This window comes from Paralichthys olivaceus, chromosome 6 (genome assembly GCF_024713975.1).
Source record: "Paralichthys olivaceus isolate ysfri-2021 chromosome 6, ASM2471397v2, whole genome shotgun sequence".
NCBI lineage: Eukaryota > Metazoa > Chordata > Actinopteri > Pleuronectiformes > Paralichthyidae > Paralichthys > Paralichthys olivaceus.
In genome coordinates, this window is record NC_091098.1 from 13,125,558 (window position 1) to 13,152,097 (window position 26,540).

Genomic DNA, 26,540 nt, shown 5'->3' on the forward strand with positions numbered 1-26,540 from the left:
AGTTTTTTCTTTTTTCTTCCCTCAACGACATTTGTTTTTACACTAGTTTAGGAAAACGAATGATCTTAATCAAGAATTAACAGTTTCTGAATCCAACTCAAACTGCATCCAGACTAAAAACTAACATTGGGGTAAAGAACTAAAAGATAAACGCAGTTATTAACAGTTGAGCTGTGTAATGCACAATGGTGAGGTTCTCATCAGCGTTATGTTAATTGAAGCATGAAAATAGAAAACTTGTGCAGCCTGTCTGTCAACAGATATTTGTGTTGGTTCTGAAGTTTCATGAACAGCAGTGGATGGTCAGAGGTAACAATCACTAACACACACAGACTACAAACATTTTCACAACTGCTTTGATTGTATCAGTGGATTCATGTGTTTTGTTCTTCACAGGATGAGAGGGACTTTCAGAAGTACGGAGGCATTTTATGTTTTCTTTCTGTTGCTTTTTTAAGTTTGAATAATCGCTCATCATTTACTCAGATTTTACTGGATTTGGCTGTTTGCCCCTGAAACACTTCACCCACCCCTTCATCGGCATAGTGGTGAGTATATAATGAGTGAAGTTTCATGTTTGGGTGAACTATCCCTTTAAGAGACGACATTAAAGTTGAGTTTCTGCTCATTGTTCAGTCATTTGTCTCAACGGCCTCATGTGCATCAGAAACCCGGGAAGAAAAGAGTGTTTGCTCTTGTTGAAGCTCTTTGAAAGTGTCTTCCTCTTCACTGCCTCATTGCACATCATCGCATTGTCTGCAGAGGTCTCATCCTCCACCTGCTCTGCTCTCACTCAGCTCTACAGCTCTAATGGCCTCCTACGCTTTAACACAACCTCCTTTTGGCATCAGGCCCCCATTAAAAATACAAAGCTTTTAATTGTAGAGAATGTTCTGTCCTCCAGATTCATTAAATACCAGAGAAAAGAGACATGACGCACACGTTCAATGTTCTTTTTTAACCAGTGGGATGGATGTAAATAACTGAGTGGCACTCATTCAGCAGATGGCCTCTCTGATACCGGAGCTCTGTTTACGATATATTCGCCTGTTTGAAGTGGATCTATGCAGTTTCTAGGTATTTGACAGTGTTTATACAGTTTGTTCTGCTGCTTCTCTTCAGGATCAAAGCCCTGACACGAAGAGTCAAACGTCTTTGAAGAAACCCCAGATGGTTGATGTGAACATGATAATCAGCGACAGTGCCGGTGCACCGAGGTGAGGCTGTGCTCACTGTTCACCAGCAGCGCAGGTCACAGCTGCACTGACACTCTGCTGTCAAGTGTAACAGCCCTTTGTTCCTCCGACTGAAAGAGAGAACAACAGAGTTGAACCGTTCTCTCCATTTCTATTGAGTTTTAAAACAACGCCCTCTCTTTTCCACTGCATTAGTGGGACGATGATTTCAAACAACATCCACCATTGACCTTTATATTCCCAGACATTCATTTACTGATCTCTGTCAAGATGACTGTCTGAGCACACTGGTTGTGTTGCCCTTTGTTCTCATTAGTCAAACACAATCTGGAGCAGTAATTCCCAATCTTTTTATCTGGTGGAATCTAGAAATTAGAAATGTTTTTTCTAAGTACTTTTCTTGGAATAACACCTGCACAGCTGAACGGTTTAAACCAAAGGCCCCTGAAGCTGTGTGTTTAAAGTGCGCATTTAGTTTCTCACGCCTTATTTGACTTACAGGAATATCATTCAATACAATTATATAAATAAATGAAATTAAACTCCGTCCTTAGAAACAACACATATTCAAATCAATGAGTCTCTGGCTCTGTGTGAAGAAATTAACTGGTTAGTGTCTCCTCACTATATCCACACTCGTATTGTAGAAGTGATCGTGTTATTGTGTCCACAACCATGTGTTAGGGTTACGGCGCCACCCTCTGGACATCTAATGTAAAGGCATCATGTAATGATTACACTAATATGATACAGCACATTTCTCTGCGGGGACAATATTTGTAGTTATTTATTATTTAAATCGAGGGACACGTGTTAGCTTTGGTTTTTGATTGTCAAATTCATCAAAGCAATGTTAATACATTTTAATTAAATTTGGAGGGTTCGACTGCAGCTTTTTGTTACGTTTGCAATTTATTTTTTAATCTTTCACGGTCTCCTCATGAAGGCTGTAATGCTAACTACACTGTTAACTACACAACAATAGAGGTGTTGATTAGTGTTGTATGGTCATTTTGTACGTGGTAGTTTGTGATGCTGTTGGTTCAATATGTATTGAATTATAAAGAGGTATATCTGCTGTTTAACACACACTTATTACAGTTTGACTTTACCTTTCAACACAATACAATGTGTTGTAACAACACCTCAAACTACAGACACCAAAATGATCAAGTGGAATTATAACTTCTCCAGTAGTTTCATCAACATTGAAACATTCAGTGCAGGACAGTAGGATCAGGAAACTAAGCTGTAGCAATGTGTTCCTAATAAACTGAACACTGAGTGTACATTTTTAAAAGTCTGGCATATTGACTCTTCCATAGTCACAATTTCTGTTTATTTTGCTGTAGAATGAAATACTGAAAAATAGGTTTTTAAGATGATGTAGCTTGAGTTGCAGTATGGACTTTCTATTTTGTATTATTTGTTTATATCATCAGTCTGAAAGTGACAGACAGGTCTTTTGAACTAAGTCCCCTGTTTATACATCAGGCAGCTTATGTCACTTGTTGCCACATCCCAATCCTGTTTACAGAAGCCAGAGAGTAGAGCACTAATTATAAAGGGATTGAAATCTTTATTTAGCCTAATACAGTACAGTGCAACGGTTCACCTTAATCCAGTGTTAACACGGTGAACCTTGGGCCTAACATGACAATATGCTCCATATTCACCGGCCTCAGTCGGCATAAGGTTAATTATAACCACCACGCCCCCTTGTGACTGAGTTGCTACATACAGTGATAGAGTTTACAACACACATGATCTATGATTTCATCTCTTCATAAATAAAACTGCAACACTTCTTTGAAGGAGTAAAAAGTTGGATTAAGGTGATAGTTGGGTGTTGAGGTCTTAAATATTCTGGCATGGTTTTTATAAAATATAAACGTGGAATGTGTAACATGTCATCTTCTCCCACAGGTGACTTCAGTCTTCTGTGTGTTTTTGAATGATGTGACGGGATCCTTAAGCGTTATAGGATGAAGAGGAGACGTTTCCACCGTGACCTGTCCAGTTAGTGTGGATGTAACAGCCGGGTTTTGACAGCAGCTCATACGTGTGAGCTCCAAAGTAATCCCTCTGGGCCTAAAGGGAATCAAAATATGTTAACAATCTCTGATAAACATATCAAGCTGACTGAGAAATACGGAAACAAACAAGCCTTCACTTAAAGCCCAACACAAACACACACGCCAGCTACACGTGGTCTTTTTAATCTGATGGAGCTCCACACTCATGCCATATGGTCAGTGGATCTCAGCTCTCACTGTCGTCTCACCTGGAGGAGGTTTGCTGGCAGCATCTCATGTCTGTAACCATCATAGAAGGACAGAGCGGTGGTGAAGCAGGGCATGGGGATACCATGCTGGACGCCAGTGCTGACCGTTCTGCGCCATGACTCCTAAACAAAATGATTACACCAGTTAACACTTTCATTGTCTATGAAAAAATATTTTAAAATACAATTTCATTATGATTGAAAAACGGATTTTAAAATCTATTTAAACATGGCCTCATTTAAAATCAGTTTTCATTTTTTAACCCTGAAGTTGTGGCTGTTGACGTTATGTTTTGGGTTGTGTGTGAACTGCTCAGTTTAGTCACTGTTATTCTTGCTTCACTCCTTTCTTTATTTAAAAGAGGAAATATTTTTTTCCTGTAAGTCTTTGTCAATGTGGCTATTGCAGGTTGGCTTTTTGGCTACTTCCTCCTTCCTCATACCTGACACTCCTTCACAGCATCTTTGAAGAAGTTGTCCAGCAGCAGATTCTGCAGCTCGGCGTCTCTGTCAAACGCCTCTTTGATTTTACCCAGGAAGACACTGGTGGGAAGAGGAGGGAGAGAGAAGTGTTTAATTCTTATGTTTGCTCTGGTCAAAATGCTCTGGTTTAAAACAAGTGGAAGAACCTTGAAAAACCTGTTTCTCAAGTTTTGTATTTCATTCAGGTTTACACAATGTCTTTTCAGTTTTACACAAAGAAAACCAGTGTCACAACCACAGTTTCCTCCTTTCTTCTCTTTTCCTGTTTTTTACAGGAAGACTCTTCATTTCTTCAATCTACATTTCTCACTCCAGCATTACAACACATGACAGTAATAAAGAGTTAATTACCTTTTTTATGGCACTACAAGAAGGAAGACATATTCTTCTTCTCCTACACTAACACTTAACCCAAAGTGAATTATGTCAAGAAAAATAAATTCTCCATTTCTGTATTTCTCAACAAGTTCTCTCTCACGCTGCCCAACCACAGTTTTCACCACCATCTGAAGATCCCTGTTGACATTAGTTTTCACAAGGCAGCAGTGAGGCAAACCACTGATATGAGGACACAACGAGATGAACTGCACCTTCGGATGATGCAGCCTCCTCTCCACATCAGAGCAATCCCACCGTAGTTGAGGGTCCAGCCAAACTCTTTGGCCGCCTGCCGCAGCAGCATGAAGCCCTGTGCGTAGGAAATGATCTTGGAAGCGTACAGAGCCTGGAGAGAGAAAACTAAATCAGTTTGCTCTGATACAATGACATTTGATTACGATGGTGACATTATAAGTTTATTAGTATATTTATATAGTTGAGCAGATAAATCTCGTCTGCAGCGTGCTTGTAAGTGCATTGATAGACTGAAATAAGTGCTTAGAGTTTTGCAGAGGTGACTTTTCTACACACACAATATCAATATCAATATCAGTGCTTCTGCAAAATACTGGCCTCCAGAAACCTCAGACAAACTGACTAAAAGATAAAATGTTGGTCAAAGACCTAGTTTAATGCGAAGTAGCATGGGATCATGGGATTTGTCTTCACCACCATTGCCGATGAAATTCTACTTGACACGTTTCAGGTGCAAACCATGTTCACTGATGATGTCATACATTAAAATTACGCAGCAAATGTGACCAATACAAACAGTGGAAGGGGAAAAAACAGTCATATCTTATATCTTTAAGTGAGTTAATGATTTGTAAAAAAAAGTTACAACATTGTGAAACACTGGAACAACTGCTGCGTAAACTGCTCACTGACTGTGACAGTGGACGACTGTTTCCCAAGTTTGCTGTGGAATAATACCATATTCTTACATTGTATGTCTGTCACCATAACTATACTAGTGTAATATTTGAGTGGCTGTGGCTCAGGAGGTGTGTGTGGACAGTCGATTAGACTCGAAAAGCACAACATAAGTGCAGTTCATTGACCATATTCCTGTCCATTATTCTATCTCTCAGCAGAGTTGTTCTTTTCACTATTCCACGTATCTTATCCTGTGTGTAGTACCTTTCTGATGTCTTCCAGGAAGGCCTTCTTGTCGCCGCTGAATTTGACCCCCTGTGGGCCTGAGAGTCTGCTGCTGGCCTCCACTCTCTCATCCTTTAGAGAGGACAGGCATCTGGCAAAGACAGCCTCCCCTGAGACACAAAAGAAGGAGGAGGAGGAGGAGGAGGAGGAGGAAGATAAGAAAAACAGGGAGCATTCTCAATACAAATATATGAGTCTGTAAACACTCATTTAGATTTTCTGAAATATCTTAAAACATTATTTAATAGAAACATGCTGAGCAATTCCATTCCCCAGCCACACTGCAGAAACCAAATGTAGAAAAACTAAATGCCCAAAGATCTGCAGTAATAATACTGTTGTAAAAGCAGGGCTTGCCAGGTGCCACATTAAAAATGAAAATTACATTGCCTCTGTGTCAGGGGAAATGTGTTGAGTAAGCATGACTTGCTAAAACTGAGCAGCCACATGATGCAACCCACTGGAAATCAGAGACTGAGAGAGAGAGAGGGATCAAGAGAAAATGTGTCCAGTGAACCGTCCTGGTGAGGAATGTTATCCCCTGTGAAAGGCACAGATCCAGTCGTGCAGACGGTACCGGGCGGGCACACTGCACCACACTGACTCAGATTACACACAATGAAGCCTATTGTTCTGTGTGTCACTATTATCACAAGAGGATCTCCTGCACTGACAGGGATTGAGCAAATTATTTTAAAACATCAAATCTGAACAAGAGTTACAGGCTTTTAATGAAGGGCAGACCCTGCAACATTTCTACATTAGTGGACTTTTACAGAAAGTCTGTCATCAATATCTTTTAACTTGTAATCTGCACTCTAACAGGTGTCTGTTTAGAGGGACTCTGCAGGGCTGATCTGATGACTGAGGATTATTAATCTTGCATCCTGACCTCCACGGCTGGTTGTGAAACAGAATGTCATACAGTCAGAGCAAAGACCAAAGCCAAATCCCCCTTATGTCACCTGAGATAACCAGACCACTAGAAAAGCTTTCAATCTTCTTAGAGGCACCACGTATCGATCCCCTTCGCTGGAAGAGACTCACTAATCACTGTGTGTGTGTGTTAACTAACAGACAAGTTAACATTAGCCCAGCATCTCTGATCATCTGCCCCACTGCCCTCTAAATAATACAACGCCATGTTGAAACCTTAACCTAACTGTGACGTAATACATTTTGCCATGTCATCATGACAAACCCGGTTTACTGAAAGCAGCAGAAGGAAGATACTTCCTTGTCAACAATCTTTTTTTTTTTTTTTTCCTCTTACCGATCAAAGTGACAGGTGTGCCGTATTCCAGGGCGGAAATGGCCGTCCACTTCCCTGTTCCTTTCTGTCCGGCACTGTCTCGGATCTTGGGCAGCAGAGGTGTGCCATCAGTGTCCCTGTATTTGAGGATGTTGGCCGTGATCTCGATCAGGAAGGAGTCCAACTCTGTCTTGTTCCAACTGTTGAAAGCCTAAGACCATGTGAAAAGATTATGGAATCAATTCCACCATTTTTAATGTAACAATTGATTTTACACAGCTGATACACTGTGAAGGTTACATCATACAGCGATAACAAACTCACCTCTGCCATCTCATCATGGTTCATACCCAGAACATCCTTCATGAGATGATAGGCCTCACAAATCAGCTGCATGTCACCGTACTCAATGCCATTATGGACCATTTTCACAAAATGACCTGCACCGTCATCTCCAACCTGCAGAAGCAATAGAATTGTTTTTGGGAAATGACCGCATAGAAATAGCTACTCCACATTCTTACAACTCTAGATAGTAATAAGCATTATGCATTTTAAAAAATCCTCCACTCACCCAGTCACAACAAGGCTCCCCTGTTCCAACCTTGGCAGCGATGCTCTGGAAGATGTCTTTTATGTGTGGCCTTAAAACGAAAGCAGAAGTTAGTGTTCAAATCGATTAACCTACACACAGAAATGGATGAATAATGGATTACTATGTTCATGGTGTTCTCTACATCCAACCTCTAACATGCTGCTGAAAGTGTGAGTTTGTGATGACTGACCAGGCCTCTTTATGTCCTCCTGGCATGAGTGAGGGTCCATAACGTGCCCCTTCCTCTCCACCACTGACTCCACTACCGACAAACAGCAAGTCCTTCTCTTTCATACTCTTACACCTCCGCTGTATGACAGAGAAAAACAAATAATATGAGCATATTGTCTATTAATTATCAACATGTTCTGCTAAGCAGTGATCGACATCTGCTTACGGTTGTGTCCCTGTATTCAGAGTTGCCACCGTCGATGATGATATCACCTGCCTCGAGGAGAGGAACCTGAAGATGAACAAATGTCACTTAAAGTAAATCATTTTAACTCAGCATGACAAAATATACAACATTTAACACAAATTACTGACCAGTTTGTCGATAAAGTCATCGACAGCCTGTCCTGCCTTGACCAGCAGGATGATCCTCCTGGGCTTCTTCAGCTTGGACACCATGTCCTCCAGAGACTCGGCTCCGATCACCTTGGAGCCTTTGGCCTCGTTCTGCAGGAAGTCGTGCACCTTGGACACAGTTCGGTTGTAGGCACAGACCTGTAGGAAACGAAATAAAATAAAAGCAGAAAGTGGAATAAGCTTTACTGGCAGTGGTTGTGGAAATAAACCATACTGGTAAAAGTACTAAAAATCCTTTAATTGTTATTACTGATGTGCCACCATACATGTCCTACCAATTAATATAGTTTTGTACTGTCTGAGAGTTTGTGAGCTGATAAATAAAAAGACAAGAGAAAAGAGAGAGAAAAGAAAGAACTGATTCACTTAAGTTATTGGACATTGCAATAGATCTGTGATTATCTGGATAATTTAATCTTAACCAGCAAAGTATCTAGTACCTTCATATAACTCTCCAATAGATGCAGTGGGTTAAAAAGTACAATACTTCACTCTGACATGTACTGCAGTAGAAGTAGCGTGAAAAAATACTTGAGTAACATGAGTGCATGCCCTCAGTTACTGTAATTAACACATGAAGTCTTCGTCTTACCACAAAGCCATGATCGTTCATGTTCATGATGAGGTTCTGGCCCATGACAGCCAGGCCGATCAGTGCGATGTCAGCTCTGTGGAAACAAGAGACACGAAAACCAGGTTCACTGACCGAGATGAGCATCTGGTGTCAGACTATATATAGATATATATACGCAACAACGCTCGTTAGGTTAGGAAGCCATTGAAACCCACAGTAATGTTCATATTTAGTGTATTTTAACAGCGAGGAAAAGAAAATTCACATTCATTTCTACTGAGCATTGAAGCTGCTCGGCTAGCTAACAAGCTAACCACTCCGTTCGGAGGAGGACTACTCGGAAAAAATTCAAATAAAGACAAGAAGCTCCGCGGTTATTGAAGCCAGAGCATGAGCTCCGGCCCCTGCAGCTCCCTCCCGGTGTGGAGAACCACGCAGTCCTTACTCAGCCATGTTGCTCTGCGGGGAAAGCCTCCGTGAAGTTCGTCAAAGTGTCCGAGTGACAGTCCAGCTCACGCGCTGCTCCACCTCAGCTGCTCACTTCCTCCTTCTCTGACGGGGGCAGGGACAGGTGCGGACACGCCCACTGGAGAGGATCCACCAATCACAGGACGCTCGGTAAACTGAAGCGATGCTTGGCGCAAGCTGTGATTGGTCCAGAAGCCTGAGCAGAGGTTTCCGTGCTCCCATTGGTCACTTCAGCTGTCACTCGTAACACGTCAGCGCACACCCACATTTGAACAGTTGCCATTTCAGAAGTTTAATAATCGATAGATTAGATAAAGGTGTTATCAGTCAACTGTATTTACTCTACTACTGTACTTTAGCAGAATCCTGAGCTTTCTGTACTTTCTGTACTTCATTTCTGCTGCTCTGTACAACTACTACATCACAATGAGCAATGTTATATATATATATGTATATATATATATATGTATATTCTGCTGCTTATTTTGTGAGTAATTGTTAAGTTTATTAAACAAAATGTATCTACCATTAGCAGAAGCATATGTGATGTCTCTAAATGTCTCTAATGACATGTACCAGAGGAGCAGCAGCCAACGCTCTCATCTCAGAGGCTGGGATCAGAATATCTGATTCACTGAAAACTTACTAAAAGGTTTGACATACATTATAAAATAATCAAAGACAATTCTGTCAATTGATAAATCAACCACTCAGCTAATTGTATTTCTTAATAATAAAATTAATCCATGACTGTCCGTCCAAAATCGAGAGAGAGGTAAGTGTTGTACATTTTGAGAAAACTATATTATAAACTACATAATATACCACAATAAAATATTGGTTTTAAATGTATATACTAATATTTTAGCCACAATAAAAGATTTAAGATCCACCATTGACATTTTCAGAAATACATTTTAACCAGAATTTTGTTAAATAATGCATGGGGTTAGTAGAGAAAGACTATTGAGACTTTCTATTTAAACTGCTTAAATACACAAATGTAGACTTACACCCAGGGCACTTTGCTACAGAGTAAAATGCAGAGTCCATTCTAATAGTTAAAGATGGACTGAAAGCCAAGCAGGCGAAGTGGATAATCAGGTTATTTCTGTTTTGTGCTGAAAGGCAATACTCAACTGATCTGCTTTTATTTCCATTACCTCAGACAGATCTGAGGTCAAACAGGACAGACCAACCAGCAGTAGGTATGATGCTGACAGAATTTAACTTGTAAACTTGTCAAATAAAGTTATGAGATACTAAGATTACAAACATTTACTTAATAATTTCGAAAAGAAAGTGAGGTCTAATTCCCAATTATGAGATTAATGTCAGTGTGACTTTCTAAATCAAACCGTAGGTGTAATACCATTAGAGTAAGAACATTTCTCATCATCAAGCTAAACATGTTTAAACCTAAAGGATTTGAAATCAACATTTACTGTCTCATAATTTTGACTTGCAATGGTTTAGATAAGTTTGATTGTATTTTAAATTTCTCATTGCAAACATTTGTGACAGAAATGAGTTTCAGTATCTGGTCGATGTTGATGAACATGTGAAAACTGTGCTCAAAGAGGAGACAGGACCAACGGGCAGCGTTCTGCTAATGCACAGTTTGCACTTTTATTGTTGCCTCATTCACAAAACAGTTCAATGGTGTTAGGTTACCATACACAGAATTAGGATATCTGCATGACACATCTATGCTATACAGCGAATGGATTATAATTATTACAAATACAGTCAACATATTTACATTTTAATTCAAGCTCCATACAACACAGATATTTACAAAATAAGTATGAAAATGAAACCGGTCTGACAAATAATGTACAGTGTTAACGTCACTGTTTGTTGGTGTTTGTTTTGTCTCGTCTTCTTGTAGTGAACAAATCCAAAGGGAACGCAGTTATTTAACTGATATTAATTGTCAGAGGGGAAGATGGAAAAAAATATATATCATGGCTAGTTTTGTTTGAAAGGCATCAACGGAAAATAAAAAGTGTTGAGGTGGAGAAAGACACCAGCACACACAATAGTATACTGTCATTTTAGATGTCACTACAGCTACCTTTGTATTATATTCCCTGATATTAGAAAAAAATTAAAATGAGATAAAAACCAACGTTTATCTTTGTTAGAATTCAGGCGGCTGGCTAGCGTGAGCAGTGAGTAAATATTCTTCAAATCAAAACTCAGACTTTCACTCAAACCACTTTCTAATCAAGAGGAAGCACTGATGTAACTCGCCCCCGCTGACGGGGAAGCAGCGAGTTACATCTTAGTTCTCTTTTTTTCCTTTTCTTTAAAAGATGGAGAAAAAAGTACATTCAACTCTCTCCCACTTCAGGCTGGAAGAGGCCAACATCATCCTCTGGTTCATTCTGAGAAGAGCAACTAAACCGTGCAGACTCTGTTTGATCAGTTTTTATTCATATGTGCAAAGAGCTGCAAACTAATATATACATTGCAAACAATAAATACACAATCCCAAAATAATGTACCTCTGTGAATGAGAGTGAAAATGTTTGCTCTGACATGTTATCACTAACTTTGAGGGTCTGGAGGTTAACGTGAGGTGCGTCAGAAAGTTTCTGAGTCCGATTTTTTATGTGGCTTCTTAGACAGACAGAAAATATTTTTTCAGAAACAGTCCAACAGGATTTAGTTTTTCTGACCAGCGGGTTGTCTGACCTGAGGGCAGTTTTCTTGTTCAGTCTTTGTACAGCAGCTGCATCACCAATAATTCAACTTGTAACAGCAACAGGTTCCTCTGTTTCAATACATTTGACCATGTTCCTTTCATATGATACAGACGGCAAACTACCGGTTGGCTGGCCGGAGTTTATCAACGCCCATGTACCCATCACTCCTCCAGCATATGTAGAGACAGAGGCACCTAAAAATGTCATAACGTCTGTACGACGATTTACAGAGCAAATATTTTCATAAAGAATATCAGAAATAAAACTTTTGAGTTTATGTCTTCCCTTTAACATCTCTTCTTTCATTTCTGTCTGTAAACCCTTTGGAAAGGAGCTATCCAGTGCAGCCTTGATATGTGCCCTTCTCAGTGTTCCTGATACTCAGAAATAACCCTGGACTCAACACGTGGGATCTGCCCTCTTCTTGCTATAGATATGTGTTAATGTGCAAAATAAGGTTCAACAAACATGATCCTTGGTTAAAAGTTAAGAAATAAATGCCCTCTGTAACATTTCATATCAATAAACACCGCTATGGAATGGTTAAAAGCATAATAGAAAAAATGTTAATAATAATAATTTAAAAAATGGAATGTCAACCCAGTGAATGTTAGATGTGTTAAGAGGTTTGATTTAAGAACACAAATAGAAAATGAACATGTGATGAGCTGCGGTGGCTCTGAACAGTAAGTTCTTGACTCTACAGAGGATTCAGCCGACACTGGTGTGACAGTGAGGGGAGTCATGGGGTCGACTGGATCGTTATCTGTCCTGCAGGCTGTACGCTCGCAGCTTCGTCCACTAACCACTGTGGTCAAGGCTTAAGCACCGCAACTTTGCACTCCTTCTCACTTCTTCCCACCGCTTCACTACATTTTGGTTTTGTCTTCGGCGTCACGTTTGCGAAGGTGAAATAAAATGTTGAGACTCTCTTGAGGTCTGAGGCTAAACAGTGTAAGAAAAACTGCCAGGAGCTCGAGGAGCTGAGAGGAATGTCTTAAATGAGAGTTAACTACTGTGCTGATCCCAGAACAGACTGTATGTACAAATGATATTCTCTCTTCAGAGCACTGCTCATCTTCCTCCTCCTCCTCATCCTCCCCTGGAAAACCCTGTGTTCATTTTAGATGAAACAGCAAAGAAAAGGGACAGAGACTAATATCTACTCCTGTTTGAACAATCCGTCGTCATGTTTCCACTGTGGAGATACAAATTCAACTTCAATGTGTGTATTTATGTCGACACAAATGCGTGATTGTAAATAATTAGTCACGGACGGGGGGGTGTATGTACACAGACTGAGGAGTGGGATCTAAACATCACATGGATGACGGTGGAAATCCGGTGCAGCCCTCATGTTTCACTGAGTCCTTGATAAGTTTTCTTCCACATTTAGATTCTAAAGGCTGTTTAGGAGGCAGATCAGGGGAAGTTAGAGTCTAGTTTAGGAAGAGACCTGGTGCAGATCTCATAAAGAGGAGGAAAAGAAATCCTATCAATACATTAGCAGCAATGCTTATTAAAAGTAGCCCTGACTTCAGTAGTAGAGCGTAAACTGATACTTCATTAGGAGATATTTCTATATTTTCCCTTCATGGTTTTAATTGTAATCATCTGATATCATTTTTTGGAGCAAACCTGGGTATCCCCTGAGGACAGTTATCATGTGGGCATATTAATGAAAAAAAGAAACAAAAAGAAAAATTCTTCTAGGGAGACAAATAACACTGATAGAGACGATTTTTCATTTTTACAGATGATTGGCAAACTGAAAAGTAGCGGCCAGAAAGAGCATTTTCTGAAGAGTCGTGCACACACAAGTAGACTATTACAACATGCTACTAGTTAGGGAGCTGGGGGAATGACAACAAAGCGGAACAAAAATCAGACCCGAACATCGTCATCAAAACAAAAAAACACAAAAAAGCTGAGGAGGAGGTAAAGGGAGGAGAGAAATAGAGAGGAGTTGGCAGAGGGTTGTTGGAGGGAGAGAGGAGGCAAATTCCTCTGGAACTGAAACGTTTAGTCGCATGAAAGGAGACTTAAGCCACAAGTCTACTTACAAGAGAAAACCGTCAAGAATCACAATGATTAATAAGTGTTAACACTTGGTATGTTCAAAGGCTGTTCAGAAAGAACGGTAGCCGTGGTTTCCTGTGTGCCAGTCGACTCACTTCAGTTCTTTATGAGGCCGCTGCGCCTCCTCGCCAGTTTAGATCTGTGGGAACGACAGGATTTCAAGTCGCGATCAGATCAGAATGTAATTTCTCAAGGATGTAGAGCTGTTTCTTGTTAAATGCAGTGTGAGAGGACAGTGTGTGTTTACCTTATCGTCCCTGCTAGCAGAGGATTAAAAGCGTACAGCCAGTCGTTCATGTCTTTCTCGTTGTTGGCCTGCAGCAGGATTCCTCTGTGTTTTGTGCACACGGCAAATGTGTTGGGAGTCTGAAAAGGAAAAGCAAATATCTGCTGTGTTGCACTTCTTTAGGATTTCTATTAAACAAAGTGCATGAAGGAGCTTTAAGTTTGCTGTTAAGCTCTTTTTTCACATTTCTGTTAAAGACTTGCATGTTGCCGATAAACCAGTAAAATGTTTTGCTAACGCTAACCCTATTAGATTTCTTGAAACTGTACCTTGAGCATGGCCTGCTGGTCCTCACTGTATTCCACCTGTGCTGTTGAGAGGTTGAGGACGCCCCGCTCAACTGGGTCTTTGTCGCTGTTGTAGATGAAGACGTAGGGTCGGCGAACAACAACGAAGTGCTTCACCCACGAGTTGGAGCGCGGCTCCATGAAGCTCAGGAAACCCTTCTTGGACACAACAGACCTGGGAAAAAAGGAGATCAGTAAAAATAAGATTTTATTTTGAGCAGAAGAATCAGATCAATATGAACGAGAAATCATCCAGCTCAGCAGTAATTTCTTCCTGGTTTAGATAACAGGATTATCTATCTATGTTTGGGCTGCAAGATTTGCCTCATAATGACAAAATGGCATCACTGCACAAAGAAAAGAAAAACTTCAGGACTACAACAACAACAACAGATGAAGACCAAACGTGACAGCACTCACCCTGGCCTCATTTCTTCAATATCAGGCACCAAGTTGAGGAACTCGTTCTTTCCAGCCCGTGCTAAGTACGACGTCTCTAGTGTGGGGACCATCGGGAAGTTTTCATAGTCTGAGCAGGAGGGACTGGAGGCACGGGAGCTGTTCTCTGGCGTCCTTATGAACAAAATACACCACGTTAACACCTCGCTAACAACCTGTCAAACGCACTATTGGATCTTTGTAAAAAATATACATCAATCAAATAAAAGTTTTACTTCTGGTCTAAGGAGCCACAGCGGGAGTCAGACAGAGAGGGACAGGTGGAGGAGGGGGTGAGGGTGGCACTGCTGAAGCTGGTCACTGATGGATCACGTCCCATTGGTGAGATGTCCGACAGCTGCAGAAAAAATAGTAGGAAATATATGTCGAACAAAGGCAAATACTGCAAGAGAAAAAATGCACATATTTCTGGAATGTGCATGGATGATGCTCAAATAAAAATGAGCTTCACAAATACAGTTAAGTAAATAAAGTAAAATACTTTTTAAATGATATTCTAAATTTCTTTCTGTGATTTCTCACCTTGCAGTCGCTGATACTGTTGACCAGCTGGTTGTATTCACTGTTGTAAGTGTGTGTCAGGAGGCGCAGGCACTGCAACACAACAAAGACGAGGCTGATCAGTTCACAGCAGAGACAGACAGGCCCGTTGGTAACTGTGCAGCAAAGAGTAAAATTGTCATATCTCATGATACAGAATCTGTTCTTACCTTGGTGGCCAGCTCCTTCTCTCGATCCACCAGGCTCTCTATGTCGGCGGAGTCGTAGCCGCTGCTCTCGCTGGGAGTGATGGCGCTTTCAAAGGTGGTGTTGGAGATCTGCGAGGAGATGGAGGTGGAGGTGGACAGGGTGCCGGAGCTCATGCTCGGGGAAAGCGACTCGCTCAGGGACTTGGTGGTGGGAGTTGTGCCCACTGGAGGAGCCTCTCCCAGCTTCTCCCTCAGGAGGAGCAAATGACGGGTCTTCTCCACCTGAGTAAAGAAGTACAGGTCTATCTTTTTTCTTTAAGTAGAAACTGGTACACAGAGTAGGAAAGCCAACCCTATTTTTCCTCTAATGTTAGTTGATAACAGTTAAATACAATGTTTAAGGACCTCGTGCAGCTGCTCCATTTTTTCCAGCTCCCATTGGTGCTCCACAATGAGACTGTCTCCTCTGGGCCTCCAGCCGGCCAGGTTCTCCTCTCCACGCACATAAGCCACTGATGTGTCCAGGATCTTCCTCCTCCTCCGTTGCATCCCTGCTCGGGACAAAAACTTGTATTAGGATAAAGTCTGCACAGAAATTGTAATGTAAAAACAAACCACCAAAAGCAAAAAACATTAGAATGTATTGACTGTTGGTCTGGGCTCACCTGGGCTTCCAGTGTCAGACATTTTGCACAAGCTCAGCTCATAGATGCCAGTGACTCGGTTGCTGTGATGAAGCAGAGGAAGTTTTATTTCAGTAAACTGTGTTCTCACAAAATTTTAAGGCAGAATTATGATACTTTGGGTAGAATGGCCACACTACAGCAGCGTGCAGTCTTACCAGTCAGGAGTTTTGGAGTAACCGCTCCCAAAGAGGTTCCTGAGGGAACGGGGAGGAGAGATTTTTGCGTCTCGGGAGTAGAAGACCATGCAGATGTCTTTGGTAATGATAGCAGGCTGGATGCAGTGGTCAAGCTGTAGAGTGGAGACAGAGTGAGTATGTTAGCCATAGAGCTAAATGATGACAACACGTCATAGCAGGAGAAGTGACTGACCTCCAGATACGCAGACAAGGTCATGTAGATCTTCTCTCCATAAGGAGTGACTCGGTTAAGCAGGAGGGAGTTGTGCAGGGAGCTGTCCCACACAGCCTCGAAGCGGTAGAAAGTCCTGAAGTGGAAAATCCCAAAAATGCTCAGTTATTGCAAAATAAAAGAGAATTTCACTTATCAATAACACTCATCCTCTGTAAAGTCAGTGCTTTACAAGGTGAAAAGGATCTGTGTGGATACAGCAGCAGTGACCGAGAGGAACCAAAGTGTACTTTTACAAATTAACCACAGAGCGAGTCAGATGTCATTCTGCTACTTATGATGCGAATGTAAACTCCTGACAGTGAACAGTGTGCAGTGACTGACGTGTCCCTCACACTCATCCCAGGTGACGACAAGATGTGAGGAAACACACTGAGGTGACACCCTGACAATAGAAACAACATGAGCAGGAGGCCCTGTAGTTAACAGCTTGTCAGGAATGTGTAGCGAGCCATATGCGAGCCAGTGGCATGCAGAATACAGGCTTTACATGTTCTGGGTGTCATGTTTATGATATGATATAAATAATAATCAATGATAGGTCCCTCATACTATTTTGCAGATGTAACTCAAAGAAAATACAATAATTTGCTGTTGACTTTCTGCTATCAGCACAGTTTTAAATAGATCTGTCTACCTGCTTTATTAGATGACTGATTGAGGCAGCTTTTACACAGTTCCGGTTAGTGGCAGCAGGGGGCACTCTTACCCATAGAGAGCAAAAACTGCCCAGTTGGTGCCTCATTAGCCTTTGTAGTTATTGAATTAAGACTCATGCAGTGAGACCAAAGCATTCATTTGGAATCTGGGTACCACATAACATCAGCATTGTGTGTCAAATTGCAGTGACAGTCACACAATCACAATACTAAATAGGAGGTGTAGTTGCGTATGGATGGCCTTTACTTATCCATGAAACATTTTGGAATGGGATTTGATTTCAGGAAGTGATAATTGAAAAGGCAGATCTAACGCAACACGTAAACAAACAACACAAACGGTTGGAGGACTTATCTCTATGGATCTAAAGGACTAAACAAGAAGCATACGGTTCTTTCAAAGAAAGAACCTTATGTTCTCTGCTCACTGGTACCTATCAATATCCTTATCAATAGAAAGCCTGAGCACAATCATGAGTCCAGACGCAGCAGGAGGAAAAAGAGAGTTCACAGACAGAAAAAAAAGAGAAGCACAAAGAGTCAGGCCACAGAGACAATGGAGCAAATTAACAGGGAAATTAAACAGCAATGAAAATGGAAATGGTCATGCTAGGATTCCAATGTGCCTATATGAAGACCATAATACATCAATGAGGCTAAAATGTATCCTAAGAAACTATTTATTAAACTGTTAGATATGAAAAAACACTTTATCCTCAATCATCTTAACGAAACTGTGTTGAGAATCCATCAGAACATACGCACATTATCAGCAACAAAACTTCCCTTTGTACCGATAAATCGTTACATTGAATTCATACTGTTTATTACTACAGTCGACCTGGGAGTGTGTGAATGTCTCAGCTACCTGTTGGAGTTGTGTGATGACTTGATGTTCTTGGCAGAAATGATGTTGAGGGACAGGACAGCGTCGGCAGCGCTGTCGTCCACCTCAGCTTTGTTCCTGATGCGACCTGGTGGGACACAGAGCAGCACAGCACACGTCACCACAACAGCTCTAAAGATGTATTTTAATGGAGTGTGACCACCTGATGGAGAAACGTGTTCACTACTAAGTAGCAGTACTTATACTGCCAGTTTGTCCATTAACAGTCGTACAGTCACAGTGTCCAGACGCAGGACTCAGAACACTTGGCTCCTCCCTCATAAGCCTCTCTGGATAAGAACCTCAGCAGCTCACAGTTGAAAATGTGAGGTGTAATTATTTGGTCCATCAGCTATACAGCTACAGTAAAAACTCCTCAGACTGAAATCACTGCTGAAGAAACTGCAAAGAATCTTCAGTGTAATTTCCTCCTTGACAATTAAGGTGTTGTCTAATATTGTCAGGTAATCTACTGATTCTGTGTGACTGAGGAAGAAATCACACAGAAACATCCTCTCCTCCTCTGCTCGGACAGTTTCATGTGCTTCAGCAGTGAGGAAACCGTTTTCTCTGTGTCTCTGTGTGAAGTCTGCTCACCCACGACCAGCTCACGGACGTCCTTCCAGTGGAGCTCGCTACCCTTCTCATGGATGAGCGTAACCGTGATCCTCCGCTGGATCCCCTGCAGCAGAAGACGAGAGAAGTTTAGAACGAGAGTAGACACAGCTACTTCTAAATGTTTCTTATTCAGTAGAATAATCTTTTACTGGTTTTAAAAAAAAGTAATGAGATATCACCTTTGATTTGAAATCGGAACCATTGCAGAATACAATACTGACTTTATAGAACTAGTGCCTAGTGTATACAGTATGACTTTTGGAAAGGTGTGGATCTGGTTCCTGGTACCTGGTGCAGTAGGTAAGTGCCATGGCAGGGCAGTCCTCCACTGTGATCCACAACAGCTGGGATGTACCTGTGGAAGAAGGGAGGTCACACTGAGCCTGGACACTTCAACCAACAAACAATGTGATGAACTACATCCACCGACAGAATACTACACTAAAAAATTTACTATACTGATTCAAAGCCAAAACTTTACATTGACTTTGTATGCTGCTAAAATGTGCCTCTGGTAGAAACTGGTTTTCAACTCAGATAAACTCAATAAACGTAACTGCTGATATATCTTTTAAACTTTTTTTTTAACGTGTATAACGGTTTATTTTCCTTGACCTGCTCTCATGTCATATTTTCTAAAATTACATGGGAAGGACATTGATCACTAGAGAGTAATTGTTGTGTGTGAATATAACATGCATCAAACTCACTCTCCAGTGGGCTCCAGCTCGCTGATCTCAAACCACACCAGCAGGTCGTACTTGCTGACGCACTGGCCGAGGTTGGACTTGGTGATGGTGTTCAACTTGGTGGCTGGAACTGAAACACACACACACAAGCTTAATATGACAAACTGGGATTTACCTGAAATTCAGAGGGGACGGATGAAAACAATATAGTTCGATTTTATATTTAAACTACATGAATTGGATTATTAAATGGAGGCTGGATATGAGAGGTGAACACACCATGATACTCAGTCATTAAGTAAACACACACACATACACAATGCACTTTATATTATTACTGAAATCCCCAGGCCACAGAAACATGGTAATAATAAAACTTATTCAAAACGAAGAGTTAAACATTTTGAAATGTTATGAGGAGCTAAATGAAATATTACGGCAGCACTGACAATACCTTGGTGTCTAACACATCATACACATCATACTTTGTTCCTGTTAAAACTGGCTAATCTCTCAGACACACGACTACATTCATCTGCATTGACTACGGCTAAAACGAATAATACTCCACATGAAAACTGATGTAGCTGAACCTATAAAGCTAAAGGCTCTGCAGCCTGATTAATGCTGTGAAGGCCATGTCAGTGATCTTCTGTGATTATGATAAATACTCATTTTATAGCTTAAGATTCAGCTCAAGCAGCAGATTTACCTCAAGGTGTCAGCTCAGGCCAGTTTGTAAGGGACGGGGGGAGGTTGGACTGAGCTGATCTGACCTACAGAGAATAGACCTGCAGCAAGGTGCAGCACACATCACCACTGCAGAGCTTTATCCTGCTACTGCATGCAGCCACACAGAACAAAGAGAGCACAGCACTAGTCTAATCACTACAACCCAGGTGCATCTGATGCCCGGTCAGTAAACTACTACACTGTCCGCTCTACCAACCATGGTGCCTGGGCACGACTAGCACACGGTCGTTCAGCATTGAGAGGAAGGGGAAGTGAGAGAGTTGGTCGGCCTCGTCCTCCAGACTGGCCACAGCAGAGGAGGCCAGGGCGTTGGCGTGCTCGGACAGTGTGTCCAGCACTGTGCCGTTGACATAGCCGCTCATCAAGTAGCGGATCAACTCTATCTTACGGGTATGGTCTGGGTTTGTGTTGCGTTGGGAGAATGGTGAGAAAGATTGGAGGGGATGTGGGAAAAAGTTGATGTGCAGAAGGGAGGGCGGAGGTGGGTAAGAGGATTATGGACGGTGGGAGAAAGTGATTAAACACGAGACCAAAAAAATCCAAAGGAAGCGAAAAGTGAAAGAAAAGGGGAAGGAAATATGAGGCATGCTTTTACAACCATAACGAACAGAAGAAATATGTTTGAAATGATGATGTCAGGTCAAAAGATATTCCTGTTTGAGTAATATGGTGTGACGACTTTAAGAGCCTTACCTGGTTTAGAAAGAGGCATGGGAATAGGATAGTATTTCCTTGATGGTGTTGGAGGACTGTTACAAAATAAGAAACAAAATTGAGTTATGAACATATAGAAAATCTTGTATCATAAAAAAGTTACTATAAATTAAATTAGAGGAAATGCTTTTTATTTTTTAAACAGCACCCACCTGATCAGGTCCTGACCGTGCAGATGCAGTGGGTGCTGCTGGTAATGACCAAACACTTCAAACACAATGGGCTTGGTCTTGATGTACTCGATAAAGGACTCTGTAACCTCCACTGAAATCTACTCCAACGGGGCAAAAACAAGGCGTGGTCAAAATTAATTAACATTACGTTGTTAAAGTACAGCTGTGTGTGTGTGTGTGTGTGTGTGTGTGTGTGTGTGTGTTCACTCACATTCTGGACATGATAAAAGCCCAGAGGAGCTCCTTTGCCAGAATTCTTTAGGGGCTCAGTGGAAAATGCTTCATCATGACGATGCAGGAAACTTCAGGAGATAAATATAAATGAGCATCAGCGTGTGACATGTATTTGTCAACAAGATTAAAGGCGTTTACTAAAAATCGGCATCATCATTAACAAAGTAAAAGACAACAAAATCAAATAAATTCATCAACCAGTAGCAGTTAACTCAAACTAAAATTCTAGTTATTCATCATTCATTCATAACTTATTCATCATTGAGAGTGTGAACAGTTTTGAAATTTGTGGAGTTCACAAAAAAGCACTTCACTGATAAAACTAAATCAGCTAGAATGACACTCAGTACAGCGCATACCTTCGTCAAGGTCCAACATTCCGCTTAAATTTAATCAAGCTGCCCCAAAATATACACCCTCATAGATAGCAGTTCCCTAAATATAAATTATTGTCTGTTGAAAAATGCCCTGTCAAACTAAAAATGAAAAATCCTCTATCTCAAAATGGTGAAGAAAGGGAGAAAAAAAGCCTGGATCTGCCCCCACTGCACCAACATTTAATTGGTTCTTCCCTGACTCATACCACATCCTTCCACCAAGTTTTGTGGATATTCCATTCAGCTGTTTTTGCATAATCTTGCTTATAGACAAAGTTAAAACACTAAATGCCAAATCTGTTTTGATCTGATAGTATGCTATAAATGCTAATATTGCTATTTAGTGTGTCTTGAATTTGTCCCTTGATTTAGCATTTTGTTAAGTGATAATGTTATAATTCTAATATATTTAACTATTGCATTCCAACTCTAGACACTGCATAGGGCAAATACATAAAGTTTTAAGTTACCAGAAACCATGTTTAAACCATTGTGAACTCACTTGAACTGGCAGAAGATGTCGGCATACTCAGGCAGGATGCCACTGGCCTGGAGCACGGTGACACGGAAGGTGAAGATGCTGCCCACCTCCAGCTGGCCCACCTGACCATCACCGAGATTCAGCTTGGTCTCTGGAATGTTTCCCAGCTTGAGGTCTGAAGAAAAAGCCAGAAAGGAAAATGATCTAAAAATGGGATTGTGCTTTTCAATCTGCATATCAATTTTAAGTTCCGCACAATACAATCAGATTGGTTTCTGCACATTATCAATCTTGTGATTTGTAGAGCAGATCCTGCTGTTCAGTCCTTCAACAGCCTTTTGTACACATTCCAGAGCAAGTAAACCTGCATCAGTCTCATTTCCATAACTAAACATGTTAAGATCTCCTCTGCAATCAACAGGACCATCTGCCTGCATGTTTCCCTTTGGGGCTGAGAGGTTGAAATTTATGAGCTGAGAGGTGAAGGTCTGGCAGCCGTACCCATGTCGTTGATTCTGTTGAGCTCCTCTGAGGGGGTGATGACCTCAGAACTCTGACCCTGACCCTCAACAAAGCGCAGCTCTTCGAGCGACAAACCGGAGCGGGTCATAACCGTGGAGGGAAAGTCGTTCTGATTGGATGAGAAGGAAACACAAGAGTAGAAGAAGGAAGACAAGCAGCTGGTAGAGAGAGGTATTCTCTATTTCTTGAATTCCCTTTTGAAAATAAATAATAAATTATGAAACAATGTAAAACTCAAAGAACACTTCCTATGCAGACTTCAATCAGTTGCTTTCCTGCTGACTTTAATCCAAATGTTACACACACACACACACACAAAGATGTGTTTTCTCTAGTTTGAGACTCCTTTGATTTGGCTTGGGGCTCACCTTTTTGAAGTACTCATCATCAAAAGAAATCTTGGCGGTTCCTGACTGCCTAACTCCTGACCCGTAGTCTGGAGCCTCCTCGTCAGCTACAAAGAGACAAAGCATCGTCTTATCAGGATTGATCACAGACACGGCTGCCTACAACTCGAGCACACCAAACGGAATACACCAAGAATCTGAGGGACTTTTATGTCTGGTTCCATGTTGGTGGCCCGCAGCGCCGATATCAAAATAAAAGTTAGAATCATATGACGTATTTATCAAGATATTTGTTTTGGTAGAAGATACTCTGATGTCAAAATAAAAAAAGATTGTGGTACAAATAAGTGTCACAATATCTTAAAGCACAAATATAAGTATTATTTTTCTGAAGGTTTGTAAAGTCACTTAAATAAACAGTCTCTTTCAGAAAGATTTGTCTTTTAAAGTCAATATCTATTTGTAGAGCACCTTCATACAGGTTAGTGAAGTGCTTCACAATTGAATATTTAAAATATAACTAACACTATAATAATAATAATTTAAAAAAGTAAAATAAAGAGAATTTCAATTCCATAAAATGTGATAAAAACACATACCAACAATGTTATTGGTCGGAGAAAATTGTGTGTTAATGTCTATAAAACCATAAAAACCAGAATAAAGATACAGGTTTTAAATATCATCATCAATTTGCAGGATAAAACCTTTGCATGAAGATCCTCATGCTCTCTTGCTCATTACAGACTCTTATTAATTACTCACCAGCTATAGCCTGGACCCCCACGCGCAAGAAACCACGCACCGCACCCTTCTCTGTTACTATGGCAACACGGTGAACCAGTGGTACAGGGTAAAGCAGGTTGCTCAGGTACACGAAAGCTCTGAGGATAAAAACAAAAGGCAGAGACGTGATAACCCGATTCTGGTGCAGAGGGGAAAAACTGCTGCAGGAAACGTCACTATGACAGATGTTTTTTTGGCTGATATAGCTGCCATGTCATCTGTTACTTGTAATTTACTAAAAGCAAATTAGATATATCCACTTATTGAAGAACATCTGCAGTCGCATAGAGACAGTTTTCTTAATATGCATTCTCACATCGTTAAGTGAGCATTAACATATTCCCCAGCTAAGCACATGTTAATGAGTACAAAAACATTCAGAAAAATATTAGTGACAATTATGTTAAATTAGGCAGAAACTAAATGAGGACAGAAAACAGAAAATAAAATCATACATGCTTCAGGGCACTGAAATCAGCAGCAGGTTAAACCATCTACTTTATTTTGAGACTGCGTGACAAGGGTGATGACACATCGCACTGGATGCAGCAGTAAAGGCTGTAAAAGAGTGCTTTATTGTGTTGTGTTATGGCAGTGTTAGTCTCTCACTCACACACTCCCTGACATTTTGTTTTGTGGGATTTGATTTGTCTTGCTGCACCCCTGGTGACCCTTCATCCACCAACCCCCACTCTACCCACCCCCCGTGCTGGGAGACTCAAGGCCAAGGCGGAGGAGAGATATCAATCTGTAAAATCTCTGAAGTCACTGTGACGCAGTCAGGGTGACGCTGAGCTACGACCGTTGCAGAGTCTGGCTGGCTTGAAGCCTGCATGAATCTGTCGTCTTGTTGTGAGATCAGCACATAGTCTTTCTTGTGATGTTTATAGTGTTGAGGCTTCAGCCGTCTAATGCTGTGATTTCAAATGCTGCTGCAGCAAATTATTTACTTCATACTTGACATCACATTAAAACAAATACAAGTAAGTATGATTATTGGCAACTACATCTGAGTTAATATTACCTACAATACATTCAAAGAACAATGTTAAAAACAAAGATAAGAGAGACAAATGATTCAACCACAATGTAATAAATAAAAACAAAAAACAAATCAAACGAGGCTTAAAGGATAAAAAAAAAAAAAGGCAGACAGCTATTGAACATAAACAGGAGATACATGTAACTTCACATAGATGGGAGTTAATACACTCAGCTGTGATGGAGGCAGGGACTGAGACATCACGTGAGGAGGAGGTGGAGAAATGTGAAGGATGGTGGCTTTTCATTATTTTAGAGACTAGAGTCTAAATGAAATGCAACTCATAAAAAGCAGGCCTGTGAGCACACAAGTATGACTAATCACATTAAATTAAAAACTGCTCCACTTCATCTCTGCTAAGCTGCTCTGAATGCACGACATGATCTGATTCTGAAATTAGTCCTTCACCAAGGAGGGATTTACTGATAGTTATAAAGTGATATGCTAACGGTACTAGCTCACATTTTCAGGGCTCTGATTTTCCAGCTACTAAAATTATTTGTAAAATAATGAGGTCTTGTAGCCTGCATATATACTACTGCTTTCACGGAGATATACTACTGAACACTGTTGTTGAGTGCAACCTCAGTTATATCCAGTACATGAATTCATCCATGCAACCTGTTCTATAAAACAGTAATTATGCTTTATTTGTATGATTTTGTGATTCATCACCTACACTTATTAACTTTCCCCATTTGTTTAAATTTACATCTGAGAATTGAGATTAACGACACGAAACCAATCCAACCTCCACCCAAACTCCTGTCCCCGCTCGTGTGTGGAGGACATGGGAAATGCCACTGCCGGTCACCAACCTTCCCACCAGGATGAACCAGGGGGAGCGGTCGTAGAAAGGGTCCTGGCCGTCGCTGAAGATGTCTGAGCCCTCCTCGGTGCCTGCATCTGAGCTGGTGTCGTCCACAAACGCCTCGTCATCGATCAGGTCAGACATCTCGCTCTGGCGCTCATCCGCCATCTCTGTGATCTCGGAATCAGTGGTCGAGAAGGTGGGTGAGGGCGTGCGGTCGGCCAGGCGCTCGTTGACGCAGCCGTGGAAAATGGGGGAGCTGGGGGGGGTGGTGGTAGTTTGGGAACAGTAGCAGGAATCAAGGAAAGGTACCAATGCAGCAGAGAAGAGTTAAACAGGCGACTACAGCTCATTATGTACAGATGTGATGTTTCACTTTGGTGTAAATATCATTGTTTTTCACAAATGTCAGCATGTCAACAATACAACTTTCAGCTTTGGCAAAAGTAACAGATTAATTAATTTCATAAAGAGCAGTAGGTATTAAAGGAGCTGTGTGGTGTCATAGCAGTTTATAGAAACATGACTATTTTATACCAAACAGAAATGTCACTTTAAAAGGATTTAAAAGGACGAATGTATAAATCGAATGTATTCTGGCTGCGACAGGATAAAATGCAAAATGCCACAACATCTCCATATGATCCAAACACACTGTTGATAACAAGCTTTTGTGTGAACTGGAAGGGCATCAACATGAGAATGACAACACACAGAACCAAATGATATAAAGGATGAATGAAAATAATGTAATTAATAAAAAAAAAATTTTTAAAAAGCAGACAACTTAAAAATGTGATGTCAAATAAAATGAATAAACACATGGTCTTCACAGAATATACAGAAATACATGACATAAAATAA

At 41.0% G+C, this 26,540-nt stretch overlaps 2 protein-coding genes across 38 annotated transcripts in view; both read right to left on the reverse strand.

Moving 5' to 3' along the window:
- Positions 1–2,755: 2,755 nt before the first annotated feature.
- Positions 2,756–9,113, reverse strand: pgd (phosphogluconate dehydrogenase). Its single transcript, XM_020089061.2, has 13 exons — positions 8,957–9,113; positions 8,530–8,605; positions 7,896–8,075; positions 7,747–7,812; positions 7,540–7,658; positions 7,329–7,398; positions 7,079–7,213; positions 6,776–6,965; positions 5,482–5,612; positions 4,554–4,687; positions 3,924–4,023; positions 3,481–3,603; positions 2,756–3,287 (listed from the first exon to the last, which is right to left on the reverse strand). The coding sequence occupies exons 1-13, from the start codon at positions 8,962–8,964 to the stop codon at positions 3,168–3,170; spliced, it is 1,452 nt and encodes a 483-aa protein (XP_019944620.1). The 5' UTR covers positions 8,965–9,113; the 3' UTR covers positions 2,756–3,167.
- A 1,465-nt stretch (positions 9,114–10,578) lies between these two features.
- The window catches only part of kif1b (kinesin family member 1B), a 54,642-nt gene continuing 38,680 nt past the window's right edge, over positions 10,579–26,540 (reverse strand). For 15 of the 37 annotated variants that reach the window (XM_069526274.1, XM_069526272.1, XM_069526267.1 and 12 more), the window contains 25 exons: positions 25,684–25,935; positions 23,803–23,921; positions 23,059–23,144; positions 22,670–22,799; positions 22,190–22,343; positions 21,288–21,378; positions 21,056–21,174; positions 20,883–20,938; positions 20,386–20,586; positions 19,458–19,566; positions 19,036–19,102; positions 18,727–18,811; positions 18,112–18,217; positions 17,678–17,704; positions 16,546–16,660; positions 16,332–16,465; positions 16,156–16,217; positions 15,896–16,041; positions 15,512–15,772; positions 15,324–15,395; positions 15,017–15,138; positions 14,763–14,915; positions 14,325–14,517; positions 14,017–14,135; positions 10,579–13,908 (listed from right to left, as the gene is read on the reverse strand). In XM_069526274.1, coding sequence (XP_069382375.1) covers positions 13,866–13,908; positions 14,017–14,135; positions 14,325–14,517; positions 14,763–14,915; positions 15,017–15,138; positions 15,324–15,395; positions 15,512–15,772; positions 15,896–16,041; positions 16,156–16,217; positions 16,332–16,465; positions 16,546–16,660; positions 17,678–17,704; positions 18,112–18,217; positions 18,727–18,811; positions 19,036–19,102; positions 19,458–19,566; positions 20,386–20,586; positions 20,883–20,938; positions 21,056–21,174; positions 21,288–21,378; positions 22,190–22,343; positions 22,670–22,799; positions 23,059–23,144; positions 23,803–23,921; positions 25,684–25,935 — 3,022 coding nt within the window. In that variant the 3' untranslated portion in view covers positions 10,579–13,865. Of the gene's footprint in view, positions 13,909–14,012; positions 14,136–14,324; positions 14,518–14,762; positions 14,916–15,016; positions 15,139–15,323; positions 15,396–15,511; positions 15,773–15,895; positions 16,042–16,155; positions 16,218–16,331; positions 16,466–16,545; positions 16,661–17,677; positions 17,705–18,111; positions 18,218–18,726; positions 18,812–19,035; positions 19,103–19,457; positions 19,567–20,385; positions 20,587–20,882; positions 20,939–21,055; positions 21,175–21,287; positions 21,379–22,189; positions 22,344–22,669; positions 22,800–23,058; positions 23,145–23,802; positions 23,922–25,683; positions 25,936–26,540 lie in introns of those variants that run through there. The other 22 variants (XM_020089058.2, XM_069526281.1, XM_069526284.1 and 19 more) reach the window with 10 other exon arrangements.